The 15,544-nt window shown below is 57.3% G+C and overlaps 1 protein-coding gene across 3 annotated transcripts in view; it reads right to left on the bottom strand.

The window, feature by feature from the left end:
* Positions 1-4,496, bottom strand: part of LRP1 (LDL receptor related protein 1) — a 177,441-nt gene extending 172,945 nt beyond the window's left edge. For 2 of the 3 annotated variants that reach the window (XM_065575932.1, XM_065575933.1), the window contains exon 1: positions 3,919-4,496. In XM_065575932.1, coding sequence (XP_065432004.1) covers positions 3,919-4,018 — 100 coding nt within the window. In that variant the 5' untranslated portion in view covers positions 4,019-4,496. The remainder of the gene's footprint in view (positions 1-3,918) is intronic. The other variant, XM_065575935.1, reaches the window with a different exon arrangement.
* Between the last annotated feature and the right edge of the window lie 11,048 nt (positions 4,497-15,544).

Raw genomic sequence — 15,544 nt, 5'->3', positions numbered from 1 at the left:
GGTATCCGCCACCAAACAGAACCGTTACCCAGACCAACTCCTGGCAAAAAAAACAAAAGGCAGGCCCACTGTGTAAAGCACTGGCAGCTCCGGGAGGGGAGCTGGGTCAGAGAGGGGGGACTGGGAGGCAGGACTCCTGGGTTCTATCCTTGGCTCTGAGAGTAGGATCTAGTGGTCAGGATAGGGGCCTGTGGGAATCAGGACTCCTGGGTTCTAGTCCCAGCTCTGGAAAGGCGGATGTGGATTAGTCATTAAAGCAAGAAAACTCGGAGTGGTGAATGAGGTCTAGTGGTTAGCGCAGCCGCAAGCCCAAGCAGCAGGACTCCTGGGTTCTAGTCCCCACCGGCCCCCTGGAGGCGCGGCCGTGCATTGCGAGGCCCTGCAAAGAGCAAAGCATCCCAAGAGAGGGCTCCGTTAGTTATTACACACACATTATGCTTTGGCGCTTGAAAAAGCCTTTCCCTCTACACCGCCCAGCTCCCGTTTTCCCACCGCCAAGCCCTCATCCCACGCAATGCGGCTGTTCCCAAAGGCCGTTTCTGCCCAGGGGACCGAAGGGAGATAAATACATTGGGCCCATTCGCTCCTTTTGGAGCAAAACCCCGCACTGAAGTCCAGGGCAGTTTTGCACAGGTCAGGATCCCGGAGGACAGGTCCTCCTTTCACCGGGGAGACGTGGTTAGGTGAGGCCAGAGCGCTCCCCAAAGCGACCCATGATCTCACACTACGTGCGGCCCACGGATTACAGAGGCAGGCAATGTGACTACAGGGGAGACGGCGACCTGGGGCTCCGGAGAGCCGGGTCCGGCTCTCCTTCCAGTGTACGCCCCTTCGCCTCGCCGTGCCTCCGTTTCCCCGTCTGTAAAATGGGGATAAGGATACCGACCTCTTTTCTAAGGCCTTTTGAGATTCATGGGAGACAAGCAGCAGGTAAGAACTAGTTAGTGGTAGTAGCAGAAGGGTCAGAATTCTTTCTCCTCTTCATACTCCCTTTGCCCACCCCCCACCAGCCGCACACCCCCTCCTCTGCCGTACTGAGGCGCGGCCTTTGCTTGCAAGCTTGAGCACCCAAGGCCAAATCCTTATCAGCGCAGGATGCGTAATAAACCCCCAGCTTCATGCAATGTTTGTGGCACCAGTAACTAGGGGCTTGGCTACCCAGGGAAACAGACGCCTGCCTCTCACTCGTCCCCTGTAGCTACCTTGGTCAGTTTCAGTCCCGCTGAGAGAGGATCCTTGCATTGAAAACACAGCCAGCCCCAATATTCAACGAGGGCCCGATTCTGTGCTGGTTCCCACCCAGCCAATCCCGTTCACCTCACCGGGCCTGCAGAGTGGAAAATACTGGATTTGCAGCTCTGACATCTATTTCCACACCATCCAGTTGGGCTGAATTCTAATCATTCAGAAGATAGATTTGGGGTTCGCAGTCAGGGACTTGTGGGTTTGATCCCCAGCTCGGTTACTAACTCCCTGGTCAAGCCACTGCCTCTCCCAGTGCCTGAGTGTCCTTCTGTAAAGTATGGGGTGAGAAATCTTCCTATGTCCATCTTTGCCTAGCTGGCTCTCCAGGGCAGGGAGGGTGTAAAACTAGTATAAATTGGCCCCATTCCCTGGGAGAGCGGAGAGCGGAAAAACACAACACCTCAACCCTCAAAACAGCTCTCGGCCTTTCCTCTGCCCAATGGCAACGGGCGCTGTTATTTGGGGAGAGGGCTGCACGAGAAGAGCATTGGAAAGTTAGCAGAGAATGGCGTTTTTCAAGCAAAAACTAAAAAGGGCAAAATTAAAACCAATGCATTAAAGTCGGTGGCTCGGGACAGCGTCTCTCTGCTGTTACCACGGCATTTGGCCAATTCTACCCACCCTTTGCAAGTCCAGCAGTGCCTAGGGCCACTTGCTAACGTCCCCAGGGTGCAGATGGGATACAGCAAGCAAATGAGAAGTGCCCTGCTTAAAACAGAACAAAACAAGGCAGTCGTCTAGACTAGAAGGTTAGGGATGGACAATCCACTCAGGAAATACTTTCTCTCTCCAGGATCCTTCCCCTGCCGCTGCCAGGATAATCACAGGCCGCAAAATGGAATTTTTGACACTTCAGAATCTGAGCTTGCAAGACCTGAAGTCATGACTCATGCAACATGGAAGGAAATCGATTTTATGGCGCAAACTGACAGGTTTGGCTTTATTTACTCATACCAGCCAAGCTTTTTTACAAGCCTCCCGCTTTTCTATTACAACTTTGATTCCAGACAAAAAATCTTAGCGATTTCAAGAGGTTACCCAAAAAGAAAAAAGGTGGATTTTCCTTTTCCTGGCTGTGATTTTCCAGGAGGCAAGACTTGAGGGGAGGAAGGAGGACACATTTCCCTGGAGAGCTCAGTATTTTTTCTTCTGCTATTCAAGCTACATATGACAGGCACACGCTTCCCCAATTCTAGGCTTCGTCATGCCCAACTTCCATGTCAGCCAAGCAAAGAAACCGACCCCTTCGCCCTGTTAGGGTTTTTTTCAGAGGGTTCTTATATTGTCCCCCCTCTCGCCAAGAAAGTCCTGCTTTTTTCAAAGCCAGCACGGTTAAACTCTACCTTGTTGCCTCTGGTATATGCCATGTCACGCTTCAGCAGCGCACTGCAGCCTGTCGCTTGGAGGAGAGGAGGGGAAAAATTGCATTGATTTTGCAGATGCCGTTTGGAATGTAGATTCCTGCACTATTCAATTGCTCTCTGATGATCCACACAGAGATCCATCAGATTTAGCCCAGAGCAACAGAGCTTTTAAATGCATCTTTAGGAGAACCAATTAAATATTGATATCTGACCCCCTTTTTTTTTTTTTAACTGCATCTAGTTGTGGATTCTACCCTGTGTCCTCACCTCCCTAGAGCGGCTGATCAGGGCCAAAAGGAGTGAGTTACATTTTCCACCACCTGCAAAGAAACCAGACTTGGGATAGAACCAGAAGGCCAATGATGCAAATACCATTGGATCAAGAGAGACAGAGCTCGCTGAAGTCAGTCCGCTCCGCTGCCTGGATTTATAGAAACCAGAGAGGAACCAGCAAAAGCGGTTGTGTAGGAAACACACAGCAACCATTTCTATGAAATAACAGCGCTAGCCACAGATCACCCAGGATCCCAATACCAGCGCAACCAGGAGTTTTTCCAACACATCCCTTTGCCCTCCATATTTTTTTTTTTAAAAAGCAGCTACCGCGTCCATGCACATTTTGAAGCATCGTCATGTTTTCTCCAGGCATAAGTTGTTGCACGAGTGCTTTTTTTTTTCTTATTGAAGGGAAAAGTACCTACAAAACACAGCCGGGGAGGGGAGGTGTATTTGCAAAGCAAGATGTCCACTCAAGAGGTTATCTTCCTGATTGACCATGCCCAAGAGCCGGACATATGCCATGGAGTCCTGCCAGGAGTTTACCCTGAGTTCGGAAATTAACCAAAAAAGTCAACCCACAAATAAGGTGCAAGTACAGAACCCCACAGGCGGTAAACGCCATAGACAGGGGGTGGGGGGAGCCCAATATTTTTGTGCCAGATGAAAATCGCAGCCGGGCTGCGGAATGCCCCTTCTTTCCCCCCCAAGGCGGGGGGGATCCAGGAATGGACCAGACGTATAGGGCTTTGTTTCAAGGGGGGGGGGGGGGAGAATCATGCAAACTGCAAAACAATACAGCGAAATCCCTAAGCCCGACCACAGACCCTTCAGCGTCAGCCTAGAAATACCCCCCCAGACATGCAGGCAGCCCAGGGCACCCGAGGGGGGTGGTTTCTACTGGGTCCTGTGGCAAGCGGATCCCCTGGACGCACCAAGCATCCCCAGGGGGGAAGAAAGGCAGAGGCATGACATAGATTTGGGGAGGGGGGGGTTAAAGGGTGCAAAGAGGGGGAGAGCGGCTTCCACTCACCGTCCAGGGCAGAGATGGGCCCGATCCCGGCCAGGAGGTGCAAATATCCCAACGCGATCAGCAGGGTCGCCGCCAGCACCTCCGCCCGGGGGGCCAGCATGGCTGGGCGAGCCTGGGAGAGCCGGGCTCCCGCTAGACACGGCCGGGCAGGCTCGCAGCCGCTTCACCTCTGCTCCTGCGCTCCGTCTCCCCTTCCTCCACGGGGGGGGGGAGCGCTCAGCCCTTGCACCACCATCCAACACAAATAGGGGAAGAGGCCCCCCCTCCTCCTCTCCCAGCCCAGGAGGGGAGCGCGGCCAGCAGCAAGGCTGGGGAACGTGGGGGGGGGACGGAGGGGACGTGGGGGGGGTTGGGGGGGGGGGGGGTCTCAGCCTGCTATGCAGGGAGCGGGGTTTGCATTTGCAGCCAGACCCAGCGGCAGCCCCCCCGTGCAATGGGTTCAGGGCAAGGGCAGCGACCCCCGCGGCTGAGCAGGGGGTGGGGGGCAAGGGGGGGGGTCCCGTCCGGCTGCAGAGCGAGGCGGCGGCTCCGGCCACGGGGGAGACTCGCTGCTGCCGCTCCTGCTGCGGCCGCCTGATGGAGCTCGCGCCGCCCCTGCCCGCCTGACGTCATGGGCTCCCAGGGTTGGGGGGGGGCTACGCGGCAGCCGGCTACCGCGCATGCGCCTCCCGTTGCCTCCTGCTGGAAAGCGGGGGGGGGGGGGGCGCCTTTTGCAAAGCCAGGCTTCCAGGCTGGGCGCAGGCCGAGCTGAGCCGGCTGCCCGCGGGAGGTGGGGTGCAGGTGCATTCAAACCACCCCCCCCCGCTTGCTGCCAGAGCAGCCCCCCCCTTGCATGCACCAGGAGGGGCCATTCCCCTGCAGCCCCCACACCCATTGCATAGCCTTGCACCTGCATGCAAACCAGCCACTCCTCCTTGCAAGAGCAGCCCCCCCCCCAAGGTGGGGGGGGGGACCAACCACCCAGCCCCTCATTGCAATGGCCCCTTTCCATGGCCAGAGAGAGATGCATGTCTCTCGTCAGATGCATTTCACTGCAAGGAGGCGATGCAGCGCACTAGTATGCACGCGCATGCAAAAGAGGGAAGTGTCTGTGCAGGAATCCAGATCCCGCTCATGGCCAGAGCAGCTCCTCCCCCCCCCAAACTGCAAAAGGAGGGTGCAGGCCGTGCTACATTTGTGCCAAGCCCCCGGCACCTCTAGGCTTGGCAGTTCATAGCCACGGCACATCTCAGCTTGCTGCACCCGTGATGCAAGTAAAGAAGTGCCTTGAGCCCCAGAACCTAATTGCTTGAGCCCCGATACCACTCTCATTACCAATTAAGCACTGGGTGCATATGCCTGAAAGTCTCCCATCCCCTCATTGCACTAGCAGCCTTCCATTAGAAGAGAAGGGTGCACTTGCATGCAAACCAGTCGCCCCTTACTGCGATAGGTCCCCGGCTCTGCAAGCAGATATGCATATCAGCGAACCCGTCATTGGACTCGTATCCTTCCATTTCAAGAAGGTGATGTCTGTGCATGCTAGTCGGCTTCCCCACACTTTGCAGAAGTGGCGACGCATGCATGCAAACCAGCTATTGACCATTGCAATAATATGCACACCCTTGCAAGCGGGAAATGCTTGTATTTGCAAAGCATGCACCCCGAGCTGCATGAGATATGCATTGACACGCAAACCAGCCCCACCCCCGATTGCAGTAAGGAGATGCATGTTCACCCTACCCAACGCCCCAAGCCACCGGTCCCTACTGCTCCCCAATTGCATGAAGGAAATAAAAATGCATACGCAAGCATTGGGACTGCATTACTGTCATACTGCATTATACTGCGGTCATTGGGCTGTTATTGTATTTACCTTTTGGGTGCGTTTACTAGAGGCCCTGTCAGCAAAAAAAAAAAAAAAGGCAGGCGGAAAAGACTCGCTCAAGCTAAGCCACTTCTCAGCGAACACGGGAGAGTTGTTAAAAGACGGTGCCGGGCCAGAAAAAGGCCTGGGAACACCGGAGAGCAGAGGAACCGAGGTCGGTGTAGAAAGGAACACGCTCTCAAGAGAGGTGGGGTATTCGTCATTGTTCGAGGGAACCAGACAGTCTACACTTGGAGCTAGGGCTGGGATTCCCAGCTCACGTCGCCATGCTCACACAAGTTAACGCACTAAAAATACTAGTGTTGCCACATTCGCATGGGCCAGCTTTGCTGAACACTAGCCCGCATGGGGCGACGTACCCGAGTGGCTAGCCCAGGTTGCTATCCATGCTCCTACGGCTTCATTTCTATTGTGATCTGAGCTGGCTTGATCAAAGCTAGATCGTGCATGCAGGGCTGCCAACCTCGAGATCAAAATCATGGATCAGACCCTCACAAATCAGGAGACATTTTTCTTTCAATACTATATTGTGGGTTTTGGGGGTCTGTCTTTTGATTGTCAAACTCCCCTGCCCATCCCCAGTGTGTGGGGGGGACAATGAGCGTTGCCCCCCTCTCCCGAATTGATTGGGTCAGGTGATTTCGGCTTCTGCTGCAAAGTTACAAATGACTAGGGGTATGAAACAGCTTCGATATGAGGAGTGATTAATAAGACTGGGACTTTTCCGCTTGGAAAAGAGACAACTAAGGGGGGATATGAGAGAGGGCTATAAAATCATGACTGGTGTGGAGAAAGTAAATAAGGAAGTGTTGTTTACTCCTCATAACACAAGAATTAGGGGTCACCGTATGAAATTAAAAGGCAGCAGGTTTAAAACAAACAAAAGGAAGTTCTTCTTCACACAACACCCAGTCAACCTGTGGAACTCCTTGCCAGAGGATGTTGTAAAGGCCAAGACTATAACAGGGTTCAAAAAATAACTAGATAAGTTCATGGAGGATAGGTCCATCAATGGCTATTAGCCAGGATGGGCAAGGATGGTGTCCCTGGCCTCTGTTTGCCAGAAGCTGGGAATGGGCAACAGGGGATGTTTCACTCGACGATTACCTGTTCTGTTCGTTCCCTCCAAGGCACCTGGCCGTGGCCACTGTCAGAAGACAGGGTATTGGGCTAGATAGACCTTTGGTCTGACCCAGTATGGTCGTTCTTATGTTCCGCTGCTCGATTTCTAAGAAGTCAGAATAATGATACACAAGGACCCATAAACAGAGAGAGAGAAAACAGGCTGCTCCTAAGGCAGTGCGCTGCAACTCAGCCCACCTTGCTTAAAGCTGGCTCTTTCCAGACTGACTCAGAGCCCCCTAGCCCGCCAAAAGGAACAGGCAACCACCCCCGCTTTTGAACTTGCAATTCCAACACATTCCTCCTTGGAGCCTTGGACCCGGTCCGGAGGCATGTCTACACTGCAGCACATGTAGCGGTAGCTTTGCTCCAACTAGCTCGTATAATCAGAGCAGTGAATCCGCCGCAGCACCAGCTGTACGACAGAGATGATGAGAGGGGAGAGATGAGGGACAATTATACCAGGGCTCCCAGCTCAGGGGGGCCCCAGAACATCTGTAAAATGGGTGAAAGGAGAGAGGACGGGGCCCCCGCAAACATGATGTACCAGGGCCCCAAATTTCTCTCCACAAGACTCAGCCCTGGGTATGCACTCGACTGGCTAGCCCCAGCTCCACTGTTATTGGAGCGAGCGAGATCAAAGTGAGCTGGTGTACCTCTGCCTGGCTGCAGTCACCCCTGGGATATACCCTACGAGCGGGAGAATTGGGGAATTCCACCCCAGGAGGGGTAAGGGCACCAGACCTGGCACCAGATGGGGTGCACTTGGAGAGACCAGAGCCGTGCCGCTAGCCCTGTCCCCGGGACACACGCGATCCAGCCATCCCTCCCCCGGCCTGCAAGGGAAATGCAGGTTTGTGAAGGTCAAACCGTCACTGCCCACCCTGCATCTCAGAATCCCGTTGGAGACAGAATACAGGACGGGATGGATCTCAGTTCTGCACAGAGAGAGGAAACCCTCTGACCTTCTGAGAAGTGCCGTGGGATCCGCGTTCCCCCTAATGACCCAATGGTCCGGCTCTGCCCTGGTCAGATGCACATTGACACTGGTTTATTAGCCGCACAAAGAGTTTTGCATAGGAGGGATGAGGAAGGGAATTCCCTGCTAGGCTTCTCCATCTGGGAGCTGGACTCCGGACGCCTGGCTGCTGGTGACGTGTCCCTCACTTAGCCCCGATGCACAGCCGGGGGGTTATCTGCAGACTCAAAGGGTGCTGAGTCGAGGAGCCGGCTTTCAGAGCCACTCATGCTGTGCGGCTCTCGCGCCCAGAGCCCGAGGAGTCATTTGTCCTAGAGATAAACGATGCCCTGCCGGGGAAGCGGCTGGATAACGCAGCCTGGGGGCTGGGGAACACAACAGGGATTTCACTGGCACCCAGGCAAGATTGCACGGGGCACGCGGTTTAGACAGGGAAGGTGGGGCTGGTGTTAAAGCAGCAGCGTGGGACGCAGGAGACCTCTGGCTTCAATTCCTGTCGCTGCCAGGGTGACCCAGGACAAGACACTTAGCCTCCCCAGGCCTCAGCTTCCTGGCCATCACACGGGAATTGGCAGCTTTCCTTTGGCTGGCTTGCTCGGAGCAGGGACTGGCTATCACCATGCGTTATGTGCTGCACCTAGCACAGACTCTGCTGAGTTTATTGTGCCGGGCGCTGGGCATTATGTATTAGGTGCACCCAAGCGCCCCAGACTCGGACCCATCTCTCGCTGGGGCAGGACACGGTACAGACCCGACACAAAGATAACCCCTGCTCCGATTGCTGACCAGGACAAGAGCTGTGGTACAGCGTCGGGACTGTATTCGGCGCTGCAAATGCCACCAGCCGCGAAAGCGACCCGAATGATTTGCATGCAACAAACTAGAATGCTGGTATTCTTCTTATTCATTTGCATAAGAACTCGATTTGCCCCGGAAATAATTCCCTCCCCCGTCCCGCAAATATCAACCAGAAATGTTAATTTCTGGCCCCATAATGCAGCAACAAAATGTAACTGAAAACTCCCAAACTAAGCAGTTTCCCCGTTTTCAACAAACAAACAAACTTTACAGTTTGAAACCGAAAACCGAAATGTTTTCATTTTGAACCCACAAAATTGTGGTTGCCAAAAATGGGGGATGGGGGGACTGTTTTGGAGTGTCTGGGATTTTTGATTGAAAACCTGGCTATTTTAGTCAAAAAAAAGGTTTGTCTATTCAAAAGTAGTGTTTGATTAAGACAATTTTTCAGCGAAAAGCCTTTTGTTGGTTTTTGTTCGAAACAGCCCCCCGTAACGATCCGCACACTTGGTAGCATCTCGACAGCGCTGCCGCCCGGATCGGAAAAGGACCCAGAGCAGACGGCTGGCTGAATAGTTACAGACATGGACTGAAGATGGAGGCGGCAGCGGGAGACTCCTGGGTCCGAGTTTGCAGCCGCTGACGTGAGAATGGCGGCCTGCACTGGTCATGGGCTGACAGAAGCGACCCCAGGAGCGTGGCTTAATGGAGTAACAGTGTGCAGACCCCTAGGGAAACGGGAAACCCCACCGGCCGTGGCTGCGGGACACACCGTCCTCTGCACATACCCTGGGTGAGAAACATCCCCAGCTGGGTGGAGGGGTGGGCTTGCCTCCCTCCCAGGTGGTTGTGGGGCTGATTGGTGGCTGCTAGTCCCAAGGTGACATGGAGTATATGGGCACAGGAATCCGGGATTCCCAGCTGGCCCACAGGACCCCGCCTGGCAGTATGGGGCTCCCATCCGGACAGCAGGAGAGAGGAGGCGCACGGGCAGGTGAGATCACCCATCCCAGCCTCTCTGGGGAAGCGCCAGCTCATGCCGGACATCGCAGGCAGGAGCTGGGATCAAACTCAGCTGGCCAAGCACCTGTCAGGCTGCTGAGACCCACCCTGCAGCAAGGTGGGGTCAGGTGGGTCACGCTGCTGTAGGGAGCAGCCTGTTTTCTCTCTCTCTGTTTTTGGGTTTTGTGCCTGAAGGTTCTGGATTGTAAGAAACAAAGGGTGGGGGCGTCGCAACCTTCCCATGAGAGAGTTTGAGGTTTTAATCTAATGTGTGTGTGTGTGTGTCACGCGTGTGCTCCGTGAAACATACCAGCATGGAGGTAGAGTGTCTGGAACTAGCTCGCACACTCAGGGCCAGCCGGGCTGTTGTCTACAATGCCGCATGGTTTACAATCAAAACACAAACGTTTGGAGGCCGAGAAACTTGTCCCAAGCACCCGGGACAGTTCTGAGGCCAGGGGCTCGGGAGCGTTCAGAATGGGATTAGACGTCCGCGTGTATCCTAACCACGCCGGCGGCTGTCACGGTCGCCGAGATTGGAACTGATACGGGAAATCCACCCAGGCGCGGCGAGGCATCCAGCAGCTGTGTGTTGGGCCGAATCCGTCCCCCGGAGGCATGCGAACGCAAATGCTGTGATGGGGGCCCCAGCGCCCTGGCCTGAAACAGCTGCTTTGGGGCACGGGAGATTTTGCTGGATGGAGCTGGGGCGGAGATGGATCTTACGGTGGATTCTGTGGTCTCCATGAAGTCCACTTAGGGGCCCTGTCAAGACCCGGGGAGGCCATGGAAAGTCTCCCCTAGACTTCGCCAGGCTCTGGCTGGGCTCCGTCTTACAGCTCGTGTTGTTTATTCAGCTTGGTTGCACCGGTCGGTCTTCACAAGGCCTCGCGACCACATTCATGGGTACAGGCCCCTGGCTGTGCTCCAGCCTGCTGAGACCCACTGCAGACAAGGGACAAGGGACGAAGGGTCCGGTCCCCCGCGCAGGAACCGGTCAGCGGGTAGAGCCCAGGCTCTGGGGCACCGGGGGCACGGCTTCCTCTCGATAGGAGCGTCTGTCTGTACAGGGATGGCGCGAGGGGGGTGGGAGGCGTACGGGGGGGGTGTACGGGGATAGAGAGGCCAAGAGAAGACCAGCCAATGTTCATTTTGCTCTCCTCTGAGGGGCAGCAGGCTGCCGCATGACCTCACCACGCAACAATAACATCACACTCATCTCCATGGCAACCTCTAGTGACGTCACACCTTCGGAACGGTGACCTCGCGGCCCCTCCCGCCCCAGCCAATGTGGGGACCCGGGAGCCATGTAGGGGACGGTGGCGGCTGGCAAAGGAAAAGCGGCTTCGTCCCTCCGTCCAAACGCTGTCAGGGGGAGAGATGCTGCCGCGCCAGCTGTTCCCCCTGGGCAGCGCCTGGCCCCGGGGGAGAGCGCACGCTGCCCGCTCGTTCATTGCCTGGGAACACGTCCAACTTCCAAAGAGCGGGCTGGGGTGGGGGCCACAGGGTTACTCAACCCCAGCTCTCCGGCCTTGGAGCCGACGGCTGCTGGACAGCTGGGGAATTGGCCCAATTCCCATCCACTTCCTCGGGGCCAGCGGTCCACCCCCGCACGGTCAGCAGCGAGGCCGTTAACCCCGCTAGCCCGGGCTGCAGCCCATGCTCGGGCCATTCCCTGCTCCTAAAATCCACCCCGCCTTCAGCTTGCACGCGGGCAAGGGCCCGGCTTGAAAGATTCCCGTTGATTTGCAACGAGCAGACCCGAAATGTCCCCCCGCCCCCCATGATAATGGAGAGCTGGCATTTCGGGTTATCGATCCCTCCTCTAGTTCCTCCCTTCCCCGCGCCACGATGCCCTGCTCTGTGGCGTTATGGGGGCAGAGCGGCATGGTATATTTACACCCCAGAGGTGGCTGCATTTTAGGGGTGGGGAAATGGATGCCCCCTCCCGCAGAGCACGGAAGGGGCCCCGGGACCCCCCGCAGGTGGCCTCTGTGTTGCTCGGGGAAGCGATTGGACCCTGCTGGTTTAAGGACTGCTGCTGGAGCGTGGCAGATGCCCCCTGAGCTAGAGGAACGTGAGCACGGAGCCGAGCCCGCAGCCGGAGATGGCCCAGCGCTGCTGTTCCAGCACCGCCCTGGGCGGTTATATCCCCCCGCAGGGCGAGTCGCTGGCGGTCCCGGCGCCTGGGCCTTCGCCCTCCGTGCCCAGGTCAATCATTGACAGGTTTTTCCTGCACGGCCCGCAGGGTTGGGTTGATTCTGGCCGCTGCCCACTGCAGGATGGGGCTGGGGGCTGCTGATCCAGGACCCTGATGGGGCAGGGCAGCCCCTGAGCTGGGAACACTTCGTCCCGGGCGGAAAAACAACAGTGAGGAGAGCAAGGTTCAAAGGTCAAGGCCCATGCGGCAGCGCTGGGTTTGCTCCCTCCCCGCTCGCCGTGCCTGAGCTGCCAAGAGCGGAGGCCATCCAGTGGCCGCTCGCTCGGGGAACCTCTGGTGCAGCAACTGGCTTCCCCGCTAGGATCCCTTTGCAGGGACAAGCCGGCCGGCCAGGGGATCAGCTCTCCCCTACAACGCAGACCGGGGTGAGACCGGCTGCCCTGACACACGCAGCCGCATGGCCTGGGTCCAATTCAGAATCAGCGCGGGCTCAGGGAGCCGCCAGAGGCCTGGATAACCCCCCTGTGCAGAGAGGAGAAGGGACAGCCGATACAGCTATCAGCTAAACAGTCCGGAGGGAGGCCGGGGGGAGATCCTTCGGGAGCATTTGTTCTTGCAGCACAGGGACAAAGGGATGCTCAGTAACATTAAACAGGTGGGAAATTCAAAATGGCTACAAGGAAAGGCTTTCTCCACCAGATGTGTAATTAACCGGCGGAACTCGCTGCCACATGATGTCAAGGAGGCCAAGGATTTAGCAAGATCCGAAGAGGGATGGGCCATTTGTCTAGGTAACCGGACTAGCCAGAGGATAAAATGTCGCACTTCAGAGCTAAAGCCGGTATCTTACTCTTTGGGATTGGATTGGATCAGCCACCTGGGGGTGGCTGATCCCGCGACCACCACTGCAGGGTTTTTACAGCTTCCTCTACAGCATCTGGTGTTGCCCGCTGTCAGAGACGGGATACTGGGCTAGATGAGACTCAAGTCTGGCGCTTCCTATCTTCCTGTGCAGTCCACCCCTCTGCAGAGGGTCTCAGCCAAGGGTTATGCGTGATCCCTCTGCACTGGGGTGAATTTCATCCCCAATGCACACAGAGGGGAAAAATCTCCTTCCTGACCCCTGCGGCCAGGGTGCCCTGAAGCATGAGATTACCCAGCTCTGAGCTCAAAGAACTCCCGAGGCTGATCACGGGCCCTAAAACACTCCGGTTCTTTTCTGAACCCTCCCCCAGCTCTGTGATCAGAATTCGCCTCCGCCCCCTCCCTTGCGTTATCTGGTCAGAAGACGCCCCTGGAATGTTTCTCTTTCTTCCCGCAGATGCGATTGAACCTTGGAAAGATGAAAGCCCTGATTCCCAGGTCTGATCACATCCCGCATCCTCAGTTGTTTCACCAGCTGATCCCTTATAATCGCCCCTTGCCTGAGCTCAGACCCACCTGCCTGTCAGTTCCTGGCTCCTCCGTCGCCGCTTTCTTAAAGATCTAAACGGGGGAGGGGGGCGATAGGGTTGGATTCTTCCAGCCTCTTACAATGGTCCGGCTCTCCCAGGATCTATTCAAGGCGCTCCTCCCCCCCACTCATCCTCCCAGACGTCTCCCTCCGGCCTGCGCGTTCGATCGGTCCAGCCCTGTGGCTTTATCTGCCAGCAGCGGGAATTTCTTCCCCCTCTGGGGGCGGCTTCATTTGTCTCTCCGCAGGGCCCGTGACCAGACATCTCGCCTTTATTGTCCCTGTAACTGCGGGCCCCTCAGGTGATAATTCCACGCCTTCCCTTTAAGATGGTATTTAATGCAGCTCGCTTGGGGCCATGTAGCTCAGGCGAGGGGTGGAGGAGGGGGCTTAGGGGCTGGGCCTGGTGTGACCAAACCTCCCACTGATTTCACTGCTGCACCAGATGCTGCTGCCTCGAGGGGTGCAAAGAGCTTTGTGTAGGTTCCCACCACTAGGGGGCAGCATTCAGCCCAGTTCGGGGAGCGCACACCACTCCCCATCACCCAGCCCCACTTCCCCTCCCATTCACCACCTTCAAGCTCTCCTCAGTAGAGCCACCTCGGGGCTGCTCTACTTTACGCGCTGCACCCTCAACCTGACCCTAGGACCGGAGCAGGGCTGACGCAGAGCCCTTATGCCAGCTCCATGCTGGGGGGCGGGAGCAGATCCTGCATGGGGGGATTTGTAGGGAGCTGTTTCCACCTCCTTTAAGGCACCCTTAGGCCGCTGGAATGGCATGGGGGGGCCCCTGAGAGGGACTGAGAATCGGGCCCTATATGCAAATAGCTCCCCATGTCATGGGCTCAAGAGGCATAGCCAGGAAAATGTCCACTTCTGGGCGACCTCACCGGACGGGAATCACAGCTGAAGTCTCTCTGTGAGCGCCCCCCCCCCCGCCCTCCTCTGCACGTGGTCATGTGCCTGGCAGCCCCTCGCTCCCAGCCCCAGAGCCCAGCCTGGCACACGGCTCAGGACCATTTCCCTGGGGTTAAGCCGCAGAGGGAGACATGGGGGCAGGGAAGCAGCAAACGGCAGAGAAGAAAGGGGCCCGTGTGTATCCAGCATGGGGGCTGCGGCGGGCCAGGGCTGACCCCCGGCTTTGAGCCCAGCCTGCGGAGGGTGGGCTGGAAACCTCGGCTCCCCGCGTGCTCTGCTGATCCAAATCAGGCCCGCTGTGCCAGCCGGGCAGACGGAGCAGCGGCCGCACCCACCTCCCGGGACACAAACGGGCTGGTGAGCCGTTGCCAAAGTTGCCCCTCTCCACCTGGGCTGGGAGGAGCCCCGTCTCTGAGTCGCCCCACTTGGGCCAGGGCGCTCAGAGCCACCCAGAGCTGGTCTCAGTGTCGCCCCCCATTGGGCTGGGCCGGTAGGAGTCATCACTTCAAACCCCAGCGGCTGCCGGTGCAGCGTTCCTTCCAGGAGGGACCTGCCTCCCGGCTCGCTGGGCATGAGGGGGTGAGGCGGGCACAGCCAGAGACCCTGGCCCATCGCTGCCCCCCCCGCTGCCCCGGCCGGTCACACGCTAACCCCTCGTGTTCGATTCCAACTGGAGATTTGGCAAGGGGGCGACACTCCCAAGCTGTCAACGGGAGAGGACCTGCTTGGTCCTGCTGGGTGTGGGGGGAAGCCAGGCAGGTCGGGGCTGGTGCAGGGGGCACCCCGCAGACTAAGGGGGAGGTGGCTACGGGGTGGCGGGGGTGGATGCTGGAGAAGGCGCTGCAGGGGGGAAGGGCGGCACCGCGGGCCACATCTGCTTCTCATAAAGGCCCCGAGCGATGAACTGCTGCAAAACGCGGCAGCCCCAGCTGCGAAGAGCAATGACAGGAATGTGGAGAATTGCAGAAAGGCCCAGCCGTTCACCCCCCCACACGTCCCGCCCCCACCCAAGTGCCACCCCGGGGGGACCCGCTGCGGGGGAATGGCTGGGCCACTTGGACACCATCCCAAGTGCCAGGGGGTGGACTCACAGCTGGCCCCGGGAGCAGGGGGCCAGAAGACGGTTGTTTAATGGATTACGTTTTCAGCTGGGTCGGCCTGTCTGAAATTCCTTCCCGAGGCGGCCACAAACCGCCCCCCGTCCTGCTTCGGGAAAGGGTGGAGGCCGAGACGAAGGCTGTGCAGAGGAGCCCTGGCCCGTAGGGGGCGCTGCCCTCTGGAACTAGCAGCATCTAGAGCAGGGGCGGGCAAACTTTTTGGCCTGAG

The sequence above is a fragment of the Chrysemys picta genome, chromosome 22 (assembly GCF_011386835.1).
Source record: "Chrysemys picta bellii isolate R12L10 chromosome 22, ASM1138683v2, whole genome shotgun sequence".
Classification (NCBI taxonomy): domain Eukaryota; kingdom Metazoa; phylum Chordata; order Testudines; family Emydidae; genus Chrysemys; species Chrysemys picta.
This window is presented reverse-complemented; position numbering and strand designations above follow the sequence as displayed.